The sequence below is a fragment of the Ovis aries genome, chromosome 8 (genome assembly GCF_016772045.2).
Source record: "Ovis aries strain OAR_USU_Benz2616 breed Rambouillet chromosome 8, ARS-UI_Ramb_v3.0, whole genome shotgun sequence".
Taxonomy (NCBI): Eukaryota; Metazoa; Chordata; class Mammalia; order Artiodactyla; family Bovidae; genus Ovis; species Ovis aries.
In genome coordinates this window covers 38,107,441-38,131,993 of record NC_056061.1, presented here as the reverse complement: position 1 = coordinate 38,131,993, position 24,553 = coordinate 38,107,441, and the positions used below count along the sequence as shown (strand labels likewise).

The following is a 24,553-nucleotide window of genomic DNA, read 5'->3' as shown; positions in this document are numbered from 1 at the left end:
CATCAATTTATTTAACTATGTAAGCCTGGTATTATTTTCAGGTCAGAATAACCCTGTTTGAGGCCAAAGTATAACAAAGAGTGACAACAATATATTTAAAATAAGCTTAAAAAGTACATATAAAAATGCACATTGATTATACACATATTAAGTATAAGAAGGCTTGGGGTGTTTTTATTATTTATTTTTAACATGTGAACTTGACTTTTGAAAATAACATTAAGGGGTGTGGGTGTTTGTGTTATAAAAACAGGGAAATACAGGGAAATTAAAAATTAGTCTAAACTCTCACCATCCAGATGACATGCAAACTGTCGATATGCAAAATATTAAACAAATAACAAGAGAAAATTCAGGTAAAATATTAGAAAACCCAAACACTGAAGGCAGGTAGAAAATGATAAGATTTTCCCTCTCTACCCTCAAATCTAATAATCCCTCAACCCCTTGGTAAACACTGCTAACAGTTTTTCTGCTCTTTTCCAGATAAATATGTATGAAATTCTATTCCTGGATTTGCACCAAAAGAATGATACTTTAAACACTGTTCTTCCCCTTGCTTTTCTCATTGAATGATGTAGATATTTCTACATTTGCACACACAAATCCACCCCATGCCACTTTGTAGATGTGACCCACTAATTCGACTAATTTCTCATTGATGTATTTCCTGGTTTGTTCCCTACTGTAAATAACACTGCAATATCATTGTGTGTATGTATGCATATCTTGGTAAATTTTGCAAATATATCATGGGATAAATTTCATGCATTTAAAAGTTTTGATACAAACACAAAATTGCCCTTCAGAATGTTTGCATCAATTTATACAAACAGTGTATAAAAGTACCCATTCACTCATAACCTATCCAGACTAGTATCAATACTTTTAATGTTGCCATCCTGAAAGGCAGGAAAAGGAAAAACAAAAACAAAACAAAAAAAAAAACAGCACAAAAATAGCAGGGCACTGTCATGTTAGAGTTTTGTTTGTTTTGCTTTTAACTACAGAAATGTAACTCTTGCCAAGGGAGTTTCCAATGTTTCTTTCTTTCTTGTTGGTCTCTATTCTATTCCATTTATTTCTCCCATAGCAATAGCCCACTGGGTCAAATAAGTTCTGTTCTGTCTTTTTAAAAGTTTACATGTGGCATGAAAAGATGCTCAACATCACTCATTATCAGAGAAATGCAAATCAAAACCACAATGAGTACCATCTCACGCCAGTCAGAATGGCTGCCATCAAAAAGTCTACAAACAATAAATGCTGGAGAGGGTGTGGAGAAAAGGGAACCCTCTTACTCTATTGGTGGGAATGCAAACTAGTACAGTCACTATGGAGAACAGCGTGGGGAGTCCTTAAAAAACTGGAAATAGAACTGCCCTATGACCCAGCAATCCCACTTCTGGGCATATACACTGAGAAAACCAGAACTGAAAGAGACACGTGTTCCCCAATGTTCACTGCGGCGCTGTTTATAATAGCCAGGACAGGGAAGCAACCAAGATGTCTATCAGCAGACGAATGGATAAGAAAGTTGTGGTACATATACACAATGGGAAATTATTCAGCTATAAAAAAGAACACATTTGAGTCGGTTCTAATGAGGTGGATGAAACTGGAGCCTATTATACAGAGTGAAGTAAGTCAGAAAGAAAAACACCAACACAGTATATTAACGCATACATAATGGAATTTAGAAAGATGGTAACGATGACCCTATATGCAAGACAGCAAAAGAGACACAGATGTAAAGAACAGGCTTTTGGATTCTGTGGGAGAGGGAGAGGTGGGATGATTTGCTGGAATAGCACTGAAGCATGTATATTACCATATGTGAAGCAGATGACCAGTCCAAGTTCACAGCATGAAACTGCACGCTCAGAGCCAGCGCACCGGGACAGCCAGAGGGGTGGGATGGGGAGGCAGGGGGAGGGGCGTTCGGGATGAAGGGACACACGTACACCTGTGGCTGATTCATCTCATATGTATGGCAAACACCACCACAGTACTGCAATTAGCCTCCAATTAAAATAAATATATTGAAAAAAAGTTTATGTGTGGGGATGTACTGGATTATTTGGTTGCAAATGAAAATCTACCTTCATTGCTGACCCACAAATATCGGTACTATGGCTTCGTAATCTGTTTTATTCTCTAGTGGGACTAGGGCTCCCTCCATCACTCTTCTTTTCCAAAATTTTCCTGAGTATTTTCATAGTCTTTAGGTGAACTTTTATATTAAAAAGTAAACAAATTATGTTTGCATTTTACCTGGAACTTCATTGAACACATAGATTTTATTAAAGAAAACTGATCTCTTTGTTGTGTCTTCCTACTCAAGAGCATGGCATAATTTATCATTTAACTATCTTTTTTGATCCTAGAGTTCTTAAATCTATTGATTTTTTTTATCTATTAATTTTGTAACCTGCCAACTTACTTATTGTTCTGAATAGTTTTTGGTCTATTCTCCTGAGTGTTCTAATACATAATCATATTGTCTGCAAATGACAATAATTTTACAGCCTTCTTTTCAAAAATCACGCCTCTTATTTCTTTCTCCCATCTTCCAGCACTGGATAGTATATCTGGAACAATGTTAAGTAAAACTGTTGTCTTGTTCCTGACTCTAATTTGTATGTGAGCCAAAAATGTGAGGCACATATGTAATTTAAAACTTTTTTAGTAACTACAAGTTGTTAGAAGTCAAAAGACTCTAGTTAATAATATAGTACTGTATACTTGAAAGTTGCTTAGAGTAGATCTTAAGCATTCTCACCACAAACACTCACACAAAAGAGTTAAAAACGGGAGGTGATATATGTGTCTGTTATCTTGATCTTGGTAATCACTACACAGTGTATATCAAGCCATGTTGTACACTTTAAATACAAACAATTATATTTGTCATTATTCCTCAATGAAATTAAAAAATAAGATAAATTCAAAAATAGGTGATACTAATTTTAATGTATTTTATTTGATGAGAGGTATTAAAATGATTATTTCAACATGTGTTCAACATAAAAATTATTAGAGAAACTAAATCTTTTTTTGTCATATTAAGTCTTTGAAATCTTATGCGTATATTTTCAGCTTATTTCACTTCAGATTAGACATAAAGTACTCAATAGTACATGTGGCTAGTGACAACCATACTGAACATTTCTAGTGTTTGATAATTAAATATGACGTTAGCTCTCGGTTACTAATACTTGGTAGCAGACAATTCATGGCTAGCTTAATAAGATATTTACTTTTAAACTGACATTGATAAAAATTTGGATTTCTATCCAGCTGCCATTTGTCAACCAATTTTGCACACCTACTGAGATGACCGTAGAATTTTTCTCCTTTGACTATGTTACCATTTTATAGTACTGTACATTATCATATATATTATCTAATACCTAAATACCCTTAATTCCAGGAATACACCCTGAGTGATTTTTTTTATTTTTATGTAATTCTATTCACTATATTTTGATGCAGAAGTAAAATCAGTCTGTAAGTTCATTTTTACGTGCTATAGTGTTATATCAGCTTCATTAAGAAGTTAAAAACTTTCCTTTTTCTTTATTCTAAGAAAGAGTTTAAATAACACAGAATGTGATCACTTCTTAAATGTTTGAAGGAACCTATGATCCATCCAGGCTTGGCAACAGTAGGACCTTAAATATTTGTTGTTTTAACTACAATATTAAACGTCATTTCAGTAAAATTTTAAAGCAGTTAGTACAAAGAAGCATTAAAACTTAAATATATCCCTTTACCAGAGGATAAATAATTTATTTTTTTCCAGATGATTTGTAATTTAAATAACTCCCAGCAATTGCTGGCATCATTCCAAACAAAAGTCACCAATATTAAAAGATGTGTACTGTGTGAAAACATTTCCTGATCCTTAATATTCTCCAGGCAACAATACTGGAGTGAGTTGCCATTCCCTTCTCTAAGGGATCTTACCAACCCCAGGGGTTAAACCTGGGACTCCCACATTGCAAGTAGATTCTTTACCATCTGAGACACCATGGAAGCCCCCTAATGTTATATTTTAAGCAAATATCAAAATTAAAAAAGAATAATGAAATTACTGAGACCATGACATTGGCATGTGAAAAAGCACTTTTGGATTTTGATTAAGTGAAAAATAACAGGCTTTAGGCCCACAATACCTGTTAATCATTACTCATCCAGTAGCTAGTGTCTGTCAACCATGTTTTTATATCCGGGTATCCTAGCCTACAGAGAAGGCAATGGCACCCCACTCCAGTACTCTTGCCTGGAAAATCCCATGGACGGAGGAGCCTGATAGGCTGCAGTCCATGAGGTCGCTAAGGGTTGGACACGACTGAGTGACTTCACTTTCACTTTCTACTTTCATGCACTGGAGAAGGAAATGGCAACCCACTCCAATTCTTGCCTGAGAATCCCAGGGATGGAGGAGTCTGGTGGGCTGCCATCTATGGGGTCACACAGAGTTGGACACGACTGAAGCGACTTAGCAGCAGCAGCATCCTAGCCTAAGACTTTCCAGGTGACTCAGTGGTAAAGAATCCATCTGCCAATGCGGGAGACGTGGGTTCAATCCTTGGGTCAGGAAGATCTCCTAGAGAAGGAAATGGCAACCCACTCCAGTATTCTTGTCTAGGAAATCCCACGTACAGAGGAGCCTGGCGGGCTACAGTCCATGGAGTCACAAAAGAGTCAGACATGACTTAGCGACTAAACAACAAAAACATCCTAGTCTAAAGTATCATTTGACACCATGCAATGTAGAAAAGGACTCTCAGAAAAGTTGATCTGCCCTCAAAATTCATTCCACTCATAATACAATTATTTTCAACAATGAAAAGATGATATCACTTGGCTTATTTATTTAAATGTGGAGGTTTTTTTCCCCCTTAAAATGACTTGAAGTACCTATAATTTGGGTAACTTTAAAAAACAGTTTCTCCTTTTACTCACTGTGAAATCACTTGGTGTTTTGGAGCATTAGCCCTCTATACATTGCACTGCTTTCATCATGGCTATTTAATGTCCTTCAAGACGACTGATTCTATCTCCCAGTTCTTCCACATGACTTTGTTGTATTGACTAAACCCCCTGCATGTACCAGAAGCTTTAACTCTCTACGGTCTCCTTCCCTACAGCATAAAAACATGCTGAAATCTCTCCCAACCTGTGTTACAACAGCAACCTTCCTCCTCTGTTGCATCTTCTGCCACCCATCTTTTCTCCTTTTAAATGATAAATTAGAGCAAATAATATCTATAAAAATGTCATACTCTCCCTCATTTTGATATGCCCTTCTCTGAATATGACATGAAGGACTGGAGTGTTAGTCAGGATGCCAAGCATTATTCATTATTGGTGAACAGTCTTATCCACATTATAGCCCATAATTAGAGTATATTAACAGAAGTTTTTTTTTCTGCTTATGCTCAGACACCAAATATTTTTGTCTCTGCTTCTTCCCCTCTCCTTGATGGCTTAACCAGATGTGGTAAAGTTTTTCCCATCTCTTACCTATGGTCATAGTTCCATTGAACTGATAATGGTAAAGGATTACCAAAGCTCTCCCAATGACCAAAAGCAGGGGCCACTGTCAGTGAGCTCTGCGGTAGTGTGGCTGACCACACCCATTTTACATTCTCTATACCTCTTTAGCTCCCTATCGCTGCTTTTAAGACACTCTCATCTTTGTCCCAAGTGCCTTTTCTGACTTGGCCGCCTGTATTTGACTCTTGGATGTTAGTAATTCTAGAATTCTGTTCTTGACCCTTTATTTATACCCTCAGAGTATGAATATCCTCAGAGATTTCCTGGTCAGTTTCATCTACATGACAGCCCTCTCCATGGTAGTTTGAGTTTAGAAAATTTTCTTGAAAAGATCTGATTATATTATTGATATTTTAAACCACGCACAGCTCTTCTCAGCGGGGGCCAGAAATGCCTGGCCCCACCCCCATTCCAGGAGATGTGCTAATGGCATCGGATGTCTGGGAGCCAGGAGTGCTAAATATACCCTAGAAACAACCCTGTGGAGACACACCGAAAACAAGACTTTAGGTAAAGCCTCCCTGAACCTGCCTAGACCAAAAATTATATCTGGTTAGAAGAACACAGAATAGAGTTAGTAGAGAAGAGTAAGTTACACTTGGAGAAACTGTGCACTATTAAACAGAATGAGGATTCCTCTCACAACCATATTAATACTATTTTCACAACAAATCATCTTTAAAATAACTGGTATCACGTTAAATACATATTGCCCATGCTTACACTGTGTAACTGTGAATTAAAGTAGAGTGTAATTTATTACTGCTTTGTGTATTTTGGTTATTATTAATCAGTGATAAAACAACATATATCTAAGAATTTTTCCAGAATCACTAGAGTCAATCCAAAACAAAAGGGGTGAAGTTACTGAATACAATTTTGTCTAGTTTTTCCAAAGTCAAAACACACAATACATCAGATTATGTATACTTCACTAATGCTCCAATTTCTCTGAAATTCAGCAAAATAAACATTAATGTCTAAATATTTTTAAAATGATAGTATGTCCAATATTGCTACTGAATATCTTTGGCTTACCTCATAGGGTAGTCTATCAAAATATCCATTGCTTGGCCCTTCCCTGAGAGCAGTACTGCTAAACTTTTTGTTCAGATTGTCGATTTCACAATCATCCTTTTCTTCATAGTCATCATCTTCTAGATCATTCATGTCAATAAGTGAAGTCTTGAGAGAAAGCATGGGCTTGTCCTTCATACCATGTAATACAACTGCATCTAATTCAGTGTAGTAATCCAGAAGAGAACTATTTATTTCCAGGCGTATAAGATTTGTAGGAAAATTTATCTGCTTAATACAAGGTTTAAACTGGCGAGCTTGGGAAGCATTCACCTTTGTAGGTTTCTCTGACCAAAGAGTCTCCCATCTGCCAAAGAAAGAAATTCCTCTATAATACCATTTAGAATGACATTTCTGTTACTGTAAAGTTAGGGCCCCATGCCCAATATGTTCCAGTATGAAGCAAAGCCATTAAACAAGGCAGATAGATACAATCGAACCAATAATTATTACCAGGACATGAAAAAATTTTAAATCTAAATGCCATAGACCTTATACTTAAAATATTTTTACTACTTGAATTATTTTTACAACTCCTTAGAAAGTAATTTTAGGCCGATTTCACAGTTAAAAACTGGAATCACTAGTCAGAGGTACATAAACAACATTCAGTTTTACAGAAAAAGTAAACTCCAAGTATTAAAGCACATGAAAGCAAGCACTCCTGGACTTCCCTGATAGCGCAGTGGATAAGATTCTGCCTGCCAATGCAAGGGACATAGGTTCAATCCCTGGTCTGGGAAGATCCCACATGCCATGAAGCAAATAAGCCCATGTGCTGCAACTATCTAGCCCACATGCCTAGAGCCTGTGATCCGCACCAAGAGAAGGCACCGCCATAAGAAAGCCGAGCATTGCAACAGAGAAGCCCCCACCTGCCGCAACTAGAGAAAGCCTGTGGAGCAACGAAGACCCACTGCAGCCATAAATAAATTAATTAACCTTAAAAAAAAGAAAGTGTGTGTATGCCCTAAACCAACTGTGGAAACTAAACTGACCACCTTGCCTCGTAAAGTCTCCTTTCCCATGTCTGTTACTGGCATCATACAAATTCAAAGTTTTCATTATCCTTGATTTTCTTTTACCCAGTCATTGCTGCTGCTGCTGCTGCTGCTGCCGCTTCAGTCATGTCCAACTCTGTGCGATCCCATAGACGGCAGCCCACCAGGCTCCGCCGTCTCTGGGATTCTCCAGGCAAGAACACTGGAGTGGGTTGCCATTTCCTTCTCCAATGCATCAGAGTGAAAAGTGAAAGTGAAGTCGCTCAGTCGTGTCCGACTCTTCGGTGACCCCATGGACTGCAGCCTACCAGGCTCCTCCATCCATGGGATTTTCCAGGCAAGAGTACTGGAGTGGGGTGCCATTTACGTTTTATCAGAGTTTTCATGAAACTGTCTCATATATGCCCTTCTCCTAAATTTCCATTATTGTCATCTTTGAGTCATCTTTGTATCCTCCATACCTGGCAACTAGCTAACATGTTAACAGGTAAGTAACATTTTCTCTTAGTTCTTAAAAATGAACTTTTACTATTCAGCCAGGTTAATCATTACTTTCCAGATAATAAACTTATTTTCACAGAAAGGTATTTGCTCATGTTGCCTCTTCACACAATGAAACGCCTAAATTACAATCATCAGCTCATCTTTTCTTCAAGGACTAACTCATACTCCATGTCTTTACATAGATATTCTTATAAAATTATTTTCCAAAATTATTTAAAGATTCTTCATAACATAGCATCATTAAATATATATACTCTCACATATTTAGCATAAATAACCATTTCTAATACTTTTTTCTAATATATCAGAGAAAATTAAAAACACAGACAGAAATACTTCAACAAATACTTCTTTTGCTGTTTAAATTTACTTTAACTGGCAGAACTTTTAAATAAAGATTTTATGTCAAGGTCTAAGTACACTTTTAAGTCTCCCAACAAATACTGCAAACTATTTTCAAAGGAGCTTATGCCAACAGCATATAAGAATAGCCACTGAAAGCATCCTCTATTTTTATGTATATATTTATTTATTTGGCTGTACCAGGTCTCAGTTACAGCATTCAGGATCTTTGGTTGTGGTATTCCCTGACCAGGGATTGAACCCAGGCCCTTCCTTGGGAGCCTGGAGTCTTAACCACTGGACCACCAGGGAGTTCCCAGTATTCTCTGTTTAAAAAAAAAAAAAAAAATCTCTAAATTCATAGTGACCCATATCTCTGTGACATAATTTATAATTCACTGTTAATAATACTTAAAATGTTTTCATATATATGCTTATTGATCATATCAAAGTTTCTTCCTTCTAGTATATTGTCAGTTCATGTCCTTGCCCCAATGACTTATTGATACCTATATAAAAGTTGACTACAGCAAAGCATTTAGGAAACTGAAATATACAAAAGACTGTGAAACTCAGGGAAGAAATCTGAGCCAAGACTATAGAAGTCATCGACATACAAGTACCATTATGGTCTTTAAGCCAAGATGGGAGCAAGATAGGCATACAGCACCAATTTCAGGAGAAGGGAATTTTGGCAATTTCTACTTTTAGGAATAAAAGCATAAGGCAGAAACTCAGTGGGGATTCCAGTAAACATATCACTGACAATAACAGCAGGAACTTTTACAGTTAACAAAACCCTTACAATCACCCCATATTTGCGAGATTTGCTACTTCTCTCCTGAACACTAGGAATAAAACCCATCAAACATATAAAGAGACTCTGAGTATTTGTATCTAGAGACAACCTGAAAGTAGGAATAGAGAGACTGGCCCTGCTGTATAACCAGCCTTGGGAGGCAGGGGAAGAGTTCAAGGAACACAGCAGGGTGTGGCAGATTTGAGGAGGAAACGAGAGCAGGATGAGCATTCTTACTCTCTGTGACAAGGCAGAAGAGCAAATTTGAAATGCCCGCCTAGATTAAGAAGTGCTCCTAAAGTCTAAATGCAAAAATCTTGAGGGTTTCTAACAATGGTATTGATCTGAACACTCTACTGAAGATCCAGGCAGTTCAACAGAGCTAGCTGTACAGGAACAGAAGTATGAAACATTTAAAACCATGTTTGTAGGGAAACGCTTTCCTAACTTTGGACAGATTGTTTCCAAGAATCCTGGGGTACATGGCAGAAAGTATGAGAAAACTCAGACTTCGGTTTTGCTCATCCTTTTGTTGCTGCTGGAAAATGACATCAAGTGATGTTGGAGGGTTTTCTCATGTCCAAGAAGCAAGGACCACTCAGGACCCTGTGAAATAACTGCCTGCTCTGGTTCATAGCACATGTGGACAAAACCAGCCTATTTTATTGTTTAGCTTCAATGAGAAGTTTTTATGAAGCTTAACAGAAACACTGAAAATGTAATATAGAAATCACCTCTGCCAGGTCCTTTGCAATAAATAAAGACACAGACAAAACATGTTCTTTATGCAGAGCTGGACCTGTATTATAATGCAAATTACATTATAAAATTACAAATATAAGCTTGAAGACAAGCATTGATTAGAGCAGAAATAGTCTATTGAAATAATGTATTAATCTACTAAAGTCTCCCCATTTCTCTCTCTACTTTGCAAAATGGACAAGGTTAAGATGATACTTTAAAATGACTTCCTTAACATTTCTAGCATGTTTAAACATGTAAGCATTAATGCTATTTTAGTATCACTTTTGCTTCTGACTTTAGATAGTGTAAATATTGTATAGTTATACATAAATCATAAGTTTAAATATGATAGCATACTTAAAGTAGAATAATATCAAATCATCAGTTTTTAGAAATATTTTTAAATGTCTAAACATAAAAAAATTCAGGTATCATTAATTATATTTTATTTTGATTTTTCTTGATAACCTAAAAAGTAACTAAGAAAAGTGCTAAAAAGATGAAAAATTATTTTATAGGTCTGTGGCCATTTAAATTAACATTAACTATGAGACCAATATAATTGATTTAGGGGTATCTGCACTAAAGTGAATTTTTGTTTAAAATTCTACCAGAACTAGACCATATTATTTTAAAGTTAGAAAAATATCTATCCAATAAGAGAATATATCAATATATTTTTTAATTATAGTATAATTGATTTATAACATTAGTTTCAGGTGTACAACACAATGATTCAATACTTTCATAGGCTATAAAATATTATTACAAAATAATGACTATTCTAAAATATTGGTTGTATTTCCTATGCCAAAATCTTTCTGTTTAGAAAACTAAAGCCTGAACTTTAAAAACTAGTGAGTGAAAGCAAGCAAGCAGATACAAATAAACGCACATGTGCATGCCTGTGTACACGTAATACACACAAACATACACACTTACACATAATTTTCCATGAGACAGCCCTGACTCTCTTAATCCTTTAGACCCAGAGCTGCACTGATGAGATTAAACTGCTCTAAGTCATGGCTTCTGTAGTCTGCACATTTATATGCTAACTTTATCTGCCCATACAGTATATTTCTCTACTAGACAAATCTGACAAACAATTATTTTAAATCTACAGTCGCATGTACAGAATTTACTGTGGAATCCCCATCAGACTGTGCTTCATCTGCACTTGAAGCACTTAATTCCGGGGTGGTATCAGCATTCTCTTCACCAGTCCACTTATTTTTCCTTCTCTTGATTGTACTGAATGCCTACTATGTGTCCAGTGCTTGGACACCAGACACTCTGTCTCTGTAACTGCTGACCTGCTGTTACCCACTGAGAAAGTCTCTCTAGGGCTCCCAGGAAGCAGCAGGTGGACAAGAGAGGAAGAGAGATGTTTATCAACAGAAAGTGGAGAAAGCAAGTTTTCTAACATATTCAGGTTGGAAGCTAGGCACATAGATGCAAATTACTTCCCTGTATCCAAAATTTTTCCTGGTTACTAAGTACATCTAGTAGTAGCACAAAGAAAGATCTCTTGCCAACACTGTTTCATTTTACCAGCTGAAAGTGAAAGGAGAGAATAAGAAAACAAGAATAAAAGTAAAGTATTCTAAGAGGTATACTTAACTCACCCTCTGTTTCTCAGCCCGCCACTATTGGGCACTAACAAACTGGCATCTGCTTTAAAAAAGAACCAGTAAAGGGTCTGATTATTTCGGACTTAAATGACAAAATCATGCTTCACAAAGTCAAGGGGACCAGATCATGACCAATTCGTGAAATCACTGCTTAAGCAACTTCCTTTGGCAGCAAATCCTGTAACAGCCATTTTCTTTCTCCCTGCTGTCTTTAAACTTCAAAACTATATAGTGAAAATGCTTTCAACACTCCAGAGTACCACTAAATTTTAACCCCAAATAGCTTTATTCCAATCAGTTTTTTAAATATGACCTCAATTTCTCTTCTCTTTTTCCTGTCTCTCTCTCTTCCAATGTGTAACCCTGTACTTGCCTTTTTTCTGACTCTTACATAAGCATCTATTAAGATCTTATCCTCAGGACCAGGACACTCTATATGATTTTCTTTTCTCTTGGTAGAACACTAGGCAAGAAGTCAAAAGACTCTGAGATCTTACAGGATTACTTGTAACTTTCCCACTTTACTCACCGAATATAAGAAATGTAATCAGACAAAATGGGGAAAGATTGCTTTTCAATTTTCTGGGACACATTCATTTCCCATTAACAAATTCTTGAACTACTCCAACACACTCTCTTACTTGCTAAGCCCTAAGGTGGAAATAAGGGCTTCCCAGGTGGCTCAGTGGTTAAGAAACTGCCTGCAGTGCAAGAGACTCAGATTTGATCCCTAGGTCGCAAAGATCCCCTGGAGAAGGAAATGGCAATCCGCTCCAGTAATCCTCCCAGGAAAATCCCATGGACAGAGGAGCTTAGTGGGCCCCAGTCCACAGGGTCACAAAGAGTCAGAATCAGGCATGAGCGAGAGACTGAACACACACATACACGCACACATACACATGTAAAGCTGCCAACTGCTCTTTATTTGAGATTCTGAGCATGCTAATTTCTCAGTATAAACTTGGGTTTCTTTTATGAAATGACAGTGATGAAAATTACATTGGTAGCAAAGTAAATAATCTGGCAACTCTGTACCAGTTCTCTTTTATTATCAATATATTATGTCTACCAGTGGACTAAAGCTGACTTTCTCTACTTATGCTCAGCTTATTTCCTGGTAGTTCCATGCTCATACCCCAGATCTGCAGCCTTGCTCCTTAGGGCTCCCAATTGCAGCCTTCTATAGAGATCCACATGGGCTCCCAGAGCCTCTTCATCAGAGTGGCAGGTCTCTGGAAGACTTCCATCCCCTCCCATTCCCCCAGCTCACAGCCCAAGACAGACCAGCAGGGGTGTCCGAGTCCAGCTCCCTGGCAACTCAGCCCCAGGCTGACCGGGACTTCACAGGACACTGCATCCTTGCCTTCTTCCCTTCCTTACAGACTTTCTCTGCTCCCTTCCTGGTTTCTCCAGGAGCACTTTCCTAACAAACCCTTGGTTGAGGAACAGTCTTCTCAGGTCTGCTTCTGGGAAACTGGATCCAAGAGCTCTATGAATTCCCAGAGCTTGTGACCCCTCGACAGCTTGTTCTCTCCACTCTGGGACTTGTCTCACTTCTTGGAACACCAGGATTTCACCTCATGATTCCACTTTTGCACATGCTGTTCTCACTTCACCTTTTCTATCCAAATTAAAGCCTTACTCAACCCTCAGTCCCAAGGAAGTCACTTCCTCTGGGAGGACTTCTCTGAGCCCCACAGACTTTCCTCTGTCAGCAAAGGCACCCAGCAGTACCCCAGCCCTTTTCCAGGCTGGCCTGTAAAACCCAAAGAACAAGACTCACATCAGTCCAGCCCTCTGTTTTGTTCCCAGCAGTGAGTGGGCAGAGAAGGTGTTCAATCAATGTTTCTTGACTGTCTAAAGATTCACCAGAATGCTAACATTTACTAAATCTGGGCAGAAGAATTGGGTTTTTTTAATACAAATTGTGGGGTATTTTCTAACAAGTTTTTTAAACAATGAAACTGACTTCATAATCAGTAAAAATTTTAGGCCCTTTTTTATCCTGCAGTAATATATATTAGTTATATTCTTTTCCTCAAAAATGAATGGTGTTTTCTGTGGAATAAGGCTAAAAATCAGTTAAGCAAAGTAGACTTACATCTGTAAATATAAAGTTGTCATTTTCATCACAATCACACACTACAACTCTCAGCTAGGAACCCAAGAGCATGATTTATAGTCATCATCAGTCATGCAGAAATTAAGTGTTATATCTTATCCAGATACTGATTCATCTTTTCAAGGAAAAACTAGATAGCTTTGTAGGAAAGAGGCAGAGGATGACAGAATCCAACAAAACAGTTTTCACATAAGCAAGCATCCTATTCAAAGAAATTCAAAGCATCCCCTTTCAGAAAAAAGTCTGTATAATAAAGGATACTGGTTTTCTGTGTTTTAAAAAACTGATTCATTAATAACATTGTTGACAATGAATTATCAAACTTGTTCTTATAAGAATGAATAAAGATTATACCAGCAGTGTCCAGCTTGAGCTGAGCTGTATTCTGTATTTGCTTCCTGGTAGCCTGGGAGGTGTTCCTTGGAGCTGAGGAGACAAGGACCTCTTCTCAACTCAAAGGGAGGAGTGTGTTAAACCACACCAGATCTGTGCCTACTCCTCCTCCATGGGCAGTTGAGCTCCTATAGTTTTACAGGTGCCCACAAACTGCTCTTGGCCTAGAATAAGCTTATAAGGGCAGAGATTTTTGTCTATTTTGTTCATTGTTCATTAACGTACCGCAACAGAGAACAATGCTTAGTACATGGTAGACACTCAAATATTTAATGAATTGAATAAATGAAACAATATAAAGATTTAAAATTGGTAAGATCAACAGTAATAGAAAATGGACAAATATTACTAACATGATAGTTCAAGGAGAAGGAAATATAAATGGCTCTTAAACATGAGAAAACATTCAACCTCAGAGATGATACAAGAATTTTAACTTAAAGTTAACATGAGATAACATTTTTCACCTACCAAATTAACAAAAATGCTGAAATTTCTTAAAACACTCTACAGGTGAGGCTTTGGTAAAACACACATGCACGTACACTGCTGGTGAGAATACAAATAGGTAGAGCCTCCTTGAAGGGAAGTCTGGCACATTTGAACACTACAAATACACAGACCCTTGGCCCAGCAAAATTTCTCGCAAGTTACCTACATGCATGCTTGTACACATGCAAAGTGACTCAAGAGCAAGGTTATTCACTGCATTAACACTAATAATAGCAAAGTATGGAAACGACTGAGAAGCCATCAATAGGGGAGTGGTTAATAAGTTGGCATATACATATACTGTCCATTATTTGCAACTGTAGAAAAGAATAAGGAAGCTCTCTTTGCATTTATATGAAAAGATCCAATATATACCACTAAATGAAACAAATCAGGTGTAGAACAATGCAAACAGTGTGCTTATTTTTGTGTATAAAGAAAAGTAAAATGAATGTATTTGTTTATATCTGCATAACAAAACTTTGGAACAATGTAAAGGAAATGGATAAAAGTGGTTTCTTTGAGTACAGGGTGGATCCTAGGCACATGGAGAACAGGGTGTAAGAATGCATTATGTACTTTTTAGATTACTGAATATAATTACCTAGTCAAATAATTAGATTCTAAAAAATCAGGAGGTTGAATTACAGAAACAACAGAGGAAGAGAGAGGCACCATGATGCAAATCAATGATGTAAATAAATAGGTTTTTAGGGAGAATGCATGAACACTTAAGGCAGCATTTATTTTTAAATGAATATACTTGTTACAAAAACATCCATTTAACATTAAAGCTAATCCCCGAAGGACCTCCTCTAAAGTATTACTCTGTAGGCTGACTTTGAGTTAACCAAAGTGTTTAAAAGCAATAACATGATGCCTGTTTGAAAATATGTTAGAAATCATATTTCCAACTAACTTCTCAAATTGGCTCATGTTCCAGTTAGTTCAAACCATGCTCTTCATTTATAGTAAACTCACACATAAATCTCACAATCCATGATTATTATGGGGTGAGGTATTATAGGTATAAAGAATGCATTAAATTTATCTGACCCTTCTTTCCCTATCAGAAAAGAAAGGGAAAATTTTAAAATTTGAATTTGTTTAAATTACCTAAGAGAATGCTTTCAATGAAAAAAGACCTCCAGTATTGAAACCACCACCATCTTTCAGCGATAAAATGTGGTCATTAAAAAAAAATGAGTCTTACCTGACTTCAGCCGGTGGACCTGGGGAATAGGGGTTTGCAGAACAAGCTAGAATTCTAATGACTGCTCCAGGATGATAGGTTTCCAGAACGTGAACAGCTGTAGGATACACCTGTTGTTCAAAAGCAAGTTCCACATAGTCTTGGCTCTGGAAATTTGCCGGTGTCCTCTTGAATGGCACAGGAGCACTGGGACACTGATCCCACCATGTTCCGTAAGTTCGAAACACAGCTGTCTGAGTAAAGTCACCGGAACTCGGAAATACATTTGGGACACCTGCTAAGTTCCACATGGTATAGGACATGCTATTCTCACTCCCATAATGGGAGCTGAAATCCACTACCTCTTTGGCATACTGGACCACCTCTGCATTTAGAGGGGAGGTCCGGCTGTTTGATTCTACAGTTCTATGGCTGTTCATTATTTCTCCTCTTGTAGCCGTCCTGGCTCGGCGCCGAAGGCACATATAATAAAACATAGTCAGAACTGTTAACATGGGAAAGACTGGTGACATCTAGGTGTGAATTATGAAGCTTCAAAAGGTCAGGTGTCCTCAGTAAGACGCATGAAATCTTTGAAGGATGTTCTAAAAAAATGAATGGCTTGGTGAAAAAAAAATAATTTAAATAAGTAGAGAAATGCATGGATAAGGTAACAAACAGGCTTTTTACCCAATGTAATTTCCCAGAATGAAACAAAAAAACAAAAAATTCACTGTAAATGTGAATCTCTAAATTATCTATCTAATGTACTTTTAAGAAACCTGAATATTGAAAATGTATATAATTTTATGCTATATGGGAAGCAAAACTGATATTATAAGGCAATGGAAGACATACAACCCCAAAAACCCTATTTTGTACAAAATTATAACTATCCTTCAAGAAATACTAAGTCCTTGAACTTTTAAAATTAAAATTATTTAAAATATATGGCAAGCCACTAAAATACTGCTGTAAATCCAAAAGGATCTTAGGCATTTTATAACTTCACATTTTAACAAATGATTCCCTATTGTTAATTATGACTCACTTCTGAACATGCTAAGTACAGATTTCACATTATGGGAATATAGTTTTCTAGAGCTGACAGTTAATCCAGACCAACTAAATTAACTGCCTTACACATCACAGATCACCAGACAGTGTTTAATTTATTATAACTCCCAGCATTATTTGTGAGGGCAGTCCATGGCTGGCTAGCATCTGGTTGGTTGCCAGCTCCTCTTAGAAATCACTCACCCTAGACAGATCAGTCACAGGATACACATCGGAAACGCAAAGGTTGGCACGCATCCATGTGGCCTAACAGGTACACCCTGATTTCAGGTGCAAATATTGAAATATGACATTCTTTTACCTGTAAGACAAGAGTTTTAGAAAATATGTTTTATTTCTAACTTAGGAAGCCAAATATCCCAACAAGATTATTATCATAGAGAAACAGCTACTTACTAGATACAGAACACTCAAATAAAACAGTCACGTTTTTCTGAATTGCATGGACAATTTTGAATAATTAATATATTTTTAAAATTTTATGATAGAATATAACACAAATATTATAAATGAACTCTTTCTATATGAAGTTTACAAACCCATAGCTTATGGGTCAAACCATGCCAGCAGATATGCTCATGCTAAGTGCTTAGCTGCTCAGTCATGTCTGACTCTTTGTGACCCCATGGACTGTAGCCCACCAGGCTCCTCTGTCCATGGGACTTCCCAGGCAAGACTACTGGAGTGGGTTGTCATTTCCTTCTCCAGGGGATCTTCCCAACCTAGGGATTGAACCTGAATCTCCTGCACTGCAGGCAGATTCTTTACCATCTGAGCTACCAGGGAAGCCCAAGGGTAAGACGTGTCCCTGGGTGGATATACCTTAATAGGACCAAATAGTGATTTGTAAAATTGAAGAAGTTTGTAACTTTTAATAGTCAAGAAGACCCTGTGAGAAGAGGCCTGGGCTTCCCTGGTGGCCACTCCTGTTCTCAGCCAGCTCTCCTAGTTCACGACAGACCTGGCCCCTGTCTGGACTGACCAGCTAACCTCTTGGCTACACAAACAAGGCAATCAAGCATACTCATTTTTCTACCTATAAAGCCTTGAGTTTAACCTCTCCTAAGTAAAAGAAGGAAAATACAGCAATTTTTCTTTAGTAGAGCAATGTGCCAGCCTTTCAAAACAGTACACAAAGATTATAAAATATTAGACATCTCTCCTACCCAAAACCTCTCACGGCTTTTTGTTCTTACATACCAGATACAACCTAAACCTCTTGGTTTGAGATTTCAAGGCTCTCCTCAAGCTAGACCCGTTTCTTTACATCTAATGCAGTCAACTCTGTCACCTGCTAAACGTCCGTCATATTGTACTTTAATCTCCCTGATTCTACCGTTCCTTTTCCCACCTCTTTATTCCGTAAGTAGGCTTATTATCTAGCACCACCTTTGTATCAGGTATGTACTCGTTAATGTACAAGGGCCTACATTAGGACAAAGTTTCTTGGAGGAAGGAATATAGCCAAAGACTTCACTTATCAAAGCACTCAGTACACAAAATATGACACATGTTGACAGAAAGATGATGAGATACCAGCATCTTCACAGGTGATGCTAGCGGTAAATGACCCCACTGCAATGCAAGAGATGCAGGAGACAGGTTGGATCCCGGGGTTGGGAGATTCCCTGGAGGAAGAAATGGCAATCCACTCCAGTATTCTGGCCTGGAGAATCCCATGAACAGAGGAGTCTGGCAGGCTGCAGTCCGTAAGGTCACAAGGAGTCAGATACGACTGAAGTGACTTAGCACAGCACATACAATGGCACCTTCTGCCTCTCAGTCCTGGCCAGATCCAAACACACTGAAATGCTTGACAAAATATAACCAGTAAAACAGGAAATAAAGGGCTGAGTTAGAAACAAGTGAGGAAAACCTAGAGTTGTGAGAAACAAAGAGGAATATCAAAGAGCAGACAATAGAAACTGAAGCTATGACTCCGGGAACCCATTATAGGTCTCAGTGGTTGTAGTAAGAGGACTTTCAACACCCACGCAGAGAGGTGACTTCAAGCCGCAGGTCCCATTTGGAAGAATCTTCCTAAAGCCAAAATTCAGGAGAAATCACCCTATCTGTGAAACCAGGAACATGAAAGCTTAGCTCACTGGCCAGGAAGCCAAAGGATACTTGACATCAACGTGGGCAGTGGGGAGAAAGTCAGTGGAGGGAAGTCAGAACCCTGTTAGGCAAGTTCCATGCAGAGTATGGGCCTAGATTCACACTGCCTTCACAGTTGAGAATCGCTATACCATCCCCAAGCCAAAAGATCTAAAAAGAAACAGTAGTCCTGAACTGGCAGAGGCAGATAAAGCCTTACAAAAGACGCATCACAGCACAAACTTACAGACCACAGTAGAAAATGAACCACTATGACGGTTGGTAGGCAGACTCACTAAATGGAAGAACCTGCACCCTAAGAGCAAGACACAACAGAACACTCTGGACGAGAATTTGGGGGGGAAAGAGGAACAAAAGCATGTATTGAAATAAATAAGGTACTTCTGCAACACATGTTACATGTTCTCGTCCTGACAAACCATGAGTCAATGAATCAGATTCATCTCAGGACAGACAACACGGAGTGCTGAAGTATAGGACGGGTTGTAAAGGTGGGGAAAATAATTATTTAGAATATCACCTCTTTATTCAAACATTCCACCCACCACAAGGATAAATCTGTCAAAGAAAAAAATTTACCAATGCACAAATATCAATCAAATCTTTAACACCAAAACCTGAAATGACATAGCTCTTTCTTTTACCACTTATATTTTACTTCAAAATAGGCCCCTAGGTAAATTAAGAAGCATAATTTCCCAAAGAAGTTACTTGGCCCCTCTCTTTCTTGAAAGAAAAAGAATTAATGAAATAAAATTAAATTGCAAAAGTGAAATTCAGAAAATCCCACTCGATTGACATCTCAGCTAATTTGGGAAGACTGTGGGTGTTTTATTCCTGGAAATCTTCAAGGGAAGGACAGAAACCTATTTGTCAAGGTGGATGGATGGGTTTGACTCTATAATCTTCAGATATCACTTCTCCCTCCACAGTCTATCAGTTGAAGCAATGGAGCTCCTTTTACTTTCTTTATAAAACTGTATTTATCAGAAAGTAATAGTTTTATAAAACCAAAGAAACCTCTGCAAAAAAAGATACCATCATTTATGTGAACTTGCACAATCATTCTTGGCAAAAAGATTGAGACAAATTCTATTTGACCTACTGAACCACAAACTTTATAACTGCTTCCCAGCTGGCTTTTACCATCAGCTTATGGGATAATATCAAAAGCAGCAAGACTGTCATGTGGGCAATATCATTTTTAAGCTGGTGTTAAGCAAAATTTTGCATTGCAGCAACATACATAAAGATGAGTTATAAATATACATATTATATGTGAGAGTTATAAATACATGTATTATATATGTACTATAAATATATGTATGCTCAACAAGCTTCGGTGTAGAAAAGATGCTTTATTTTTTTCAACTATGGATAATAATAATCTACAGGGTTTAATTTTCTGTGAGATAAAGCTATACTGACAAAAAGAAGGCAAGGCACTAGAAAACCTAATATATTTATTCTTTTACCAGCCATAATATTTAGAGAAATATAATGCAGCTAACACCTGTTTGTTTTTTTTAAATAAACATGGCATAGAAATAGAAAAGGAAAATGTACAAATCCATTGTTAACATCCTTCACTGATTCTAAACTCCTTCCCAGTCAACTAAGATGACACATAACAGTATCTGGGGGTGAGGACGAACATATGGAGAAGAAAGGATAGCTCACTCTACTTTTCCCTGGGAAATGAAGCTGAAAAAGGGAATAGAGCCGCAGTTTCAGGACTCATGTGGGCAGCAGCAACCAATACACAAGTTCAAATTGTCCATGTACTGTCTGGACTTCTGCCAAGGCATTGAGGCAATTTGTGATAACCAATGAATATCCCAGTGGGCAATGAACCAAATGCGAAAGATACAATAACTCCTCTTTAGGAGGAGAATGGAATTCAGAGACAAAATGATTTCCGCCCCCCAGATGCAAGTAAACAAATATTAGTCTGGTACACTAAATTTGTCCAAGAGGGTGACTATAATATACACCTTTGGGGAGACATTTTCTTTGCCAGTTCATTCAAAAAACTACATTACTATTAAACACAACATATAAAAACACTATTTTCCATTTAACAAAAATGTCTGAATTAGAAATACAATGATCTTTATTCATTTAATCCAATAACTTGTCAACAATGATTACAAAGTAAGAAATTCCCCACAACACACTGAACGCTTATACTAGCACAATCAAGGAATACAAAACAACAGCCATTTTAACCTGTATCAGGAGACTTTCATACTCCTTGGGAAACAACTTGCTTTATGCGACATCATTTTATTATTATAATACAACTTTATTTTTAACCTCATCTTTCATATTATAAAATGTTTAACAAAGTTAAATAATACAATTACAGAGAAAGCAATAACAGCGGAAAAGAAAAATTAAGAGGTATAGACAAGGGAGAACATATGTTTACTACTGAGATTTGAAGTGAGATGGGGAGCCGATGAGGCGGAGAGAAACAGGATGGCAGGAGCTGCAGAGAAGAGGGCAGAGGAACCAGGAGGAAGGAAACGGGGCTTTTCATGAAATCAGCAAAAGGAGGTAACTTGCGATGAACGGGAAAGCTTAGGTTCATGGTACAGCGGAAGAACCTGGAGAACAAGTTTAAAACCCCGCAGAGGATTCTCAACTTATTTTAAAGTGAAAAGATATGGGAAAAGATAAAAAGGCTAGGCAAAAAGGCACAGTCCTACACTGAAGGCAAGTCATAACAATAAGTACTTGCAAAATAGCCCACAGAGACATATCAGCGAAGTGACAGAAAAAAAACTGAGAGTTTCGGCAGCCTTGCAGGATGTTACCAAAATGTCATAGAGGGCGGAATGTGGTAACAAATCCAGAAAAAAAGCTGAACTTTAAATGCTGTCATTTCTGAATCCTGCTGAAACTGATCAAGAGACACTCCTTTGAGGAAAGGACTTTTCAGGTTGAGTCTAGAAATCCAGACATAGCGGAATGGAGGAAAATATCAGTCAAGAAAAGAAAGGGGTTATATTTGAACTTGGTATAGCAGCTGACACTCCCAACCAACCCTCTTCCCCTGGCCTGCCCTCTGTAGGCTTCCACGCCATCACATGCTCTCCTATCTCCTCCTGCCTTTCTGGTAACTTCTGCGTCCTCCCTCAGGATCGTCTCTCCTCATTCTTTTAAAATATTTAAAGGTTCCATTAAAGGAAGGCTGTCTTTTTAATAACTTCCCACTTAGCTTGGCCTAGTCTTCTCCCTGTGTCTTCCACTTCATACACCCACCCTTCCTACAGACCTACCAGAACACCTATCACGGCTCAGCTGCACCTGTACTTTCATACCTCAGCATCTCCAGGTCTCCCACTGAGGCTATGTGGTTCTGAAATTCCCTTACTCTTCCTCTGTTTGACACCCTCTTACTCACCTATAAGGTTCAGACCTTATCCACTACTCACTTTTTCCTTGCTCTTATTTTTTGTGTGCATTTCTTACGTGTGTATGCTCAGTCACGTCCAACTCTTTATGGCCCCCTGGATTGTATGTAGCCCACCAGGCTCCTCTATCCATGGAATTTTCCACACAAAAATACAGGAGTTGGTTGCCACCTCCTATTCCTGGGGCGGGGGGAGGAGGGGGGGCAGGGTGGAGAGGGTCTTCCTAACCCCTAGGGATCAAGCCCGTATCTCTTGCATTTCTTGCACTGACAAACGGATTCTTTACCACTGTGCCACCTGGGAAGCCCACCATTTCTTACGTGCTGAGATATTTTTTTTCTACTATAATAGACTACAAAGTCCTCAAGTTAAAAGAATGTTTCTTAATGAGAACTATATCCTTATGGCTTAGCACATGCCAATATATGCTCAGTAAACATTTATTCATTTTTTTGAGACCAGCAGAGTAGATGGTAGAAGAGAATTAAATAAGTTTAAAATAGACACAAAAATAAACCAGTGACCCTTCAAGATAAGGCACATGTAGAGAAGGCAATGGCACCCCACTCCAGTACTCTTGCCTGGAAAATCCCATGGATGGAGAAGCCTGGTAGGCTGCAGTCCATGCAAAGGGTTGGACACAACTGAGCGACTTCCCTTTCACTTTTCACTTTCATGCATTGGAGAAGGAAATGGCAACCCACTCCAGTGTTCTTGCCTGGAGAATCCCAGGGGTGGAGGAGCCTGGTGGGCTGCCGTCTATGGGGTCGCACAGAGTCGGACACGACTGAAGTGACGCAGCAGCAGCAGCAGCAGGAGCCCCCCCTCCACCAAAAAAGAAGCAAAAAACAATGTTCCATATCTTGATACAGAGAAAAAGGGAAAAATGGATAATAAAAACAGAAACACAATAGGTAAGAATCACATATATAACCTTCCTTGAAGCCATCCAGTAAGGAATAGTATATATATATTGAAATTTTACTATTCAAAGAGAATGTAAAAAAGTGGTAACTTCTATTAATACAAAAGCAGCCTTGAATACATAAAAGAGACCTGACCTTAGCCACAAAGAAACTCTGATTGAAATTAAGGAAAGATTCATGAAAGACATGATTGGAGAGGTAAAAGAAGCTATTTTCTCAAATATGATGATTTTTTTTAACACTCCAAATCTATGTTAAGACCATATGGTGATTACGGAGAACTGGAAAACACTGTGGATGAAAAAGTTCTTTAAAAAGCGAGAGATAACTTCAGAGTGAAAGAGAAGAGATAAGCCAAAAAGGGCAGTAATATAACAGTAAGGGTAAAAAAGACAGGTTAATATTTTTCTGCTATTAGATACACTAGGGAGGGGCAAAGGTCAAGTCTTACAAAAGCATCCCTCTTCCTCCATCATTATTCACAAAGAACTACATTGAAAACATACAGCAGTGTCAGTAAGGAGACTATTGCGGGTGGAGTATTATGACATTAAGTGCCTCTCTCTTCCTCTATGTAAATTCTTCTCCAGTTGAAACATTTTTATTATGACTACAGGTTTTAATCAACAAGGTCCCAACACAGAATAAACAAGTAGAGTTCAACTGAACCATGTGGATGAACAAAGAGAGCCTTCTATCCAGCTTTATGGCTATTTGAAAACCCAGGCAAATAAAGCAAAAGGAGAAGCAACCAGGAAGAAATACCTGAAGGCCAGGGAAAATACTTGAAAACCAAAGAGATAAACAAAAATCTCCCAGAAATCAAGGTAGGCCTTGAAAATACAAAAAGTATGAAACACAATGGGCTCTTCAGAATTTCTGCTCAGTTAACGCGCAAATGGTGAGGATGAAGCAGGAAATGCCTAACAAGCGAAACTAGGAATAAACTTGTCAGAAAACAAAGGATGAGGTTCAGAACCACCTTAAACTAGCAACTGACAATGGTTAGTTCTGTACAATGCTTTATTTCTTTTCTTTCTTTCCTAGACTTTAACAAGCAAATCTAAATTTATGAAATATTTCACAAGCAATCTTTTAGTAGCAAGAAAAAGGAATTTAGGAGTCAATGTTTAAAAAAAAAAGCCACA

The 24,553-nt window shown here is 37.9% G+C and overlaps 1 protein-coding gene across 2 annotated transcripts in view; it reads right to left on the bottom strand.

Annotated features, from left to right (window-relative positions):
- The window catches only part of FBXL4 (F-box and leucine rich repeat protein 4), a 78,364-nt gene that overhangs the window by 39,350 nt on the left and 14,461 nt on the right, over nt 1–24,553 (bottom strand). The window contains exons 2-4 of one of the 2 annotated variants that reach the window (XM_012182734.5): nt 17,126–17,243; nt 15,887–16,486; nt 6,604–6,949 (exon numbers count right to left, since the gene is read on the bottom strand). In XM_012182734.5, the coding sequence (XP_012038124.1) occupies nt 6,604–6,949; nt 15,887–16,398 (858 nt within the window). In that variant the 5' untranslated portion in view covers nt 16,399–16,486; nt 17,126–17,243. The remainder of the gene's footprint in view (nt 1–6,603; nt 6,950–15,886; nt 16,487–17,125; nt 17,244–24,553) is intronic. The other variant, XM_004011257.6, reaches the window with a different exon arrangement.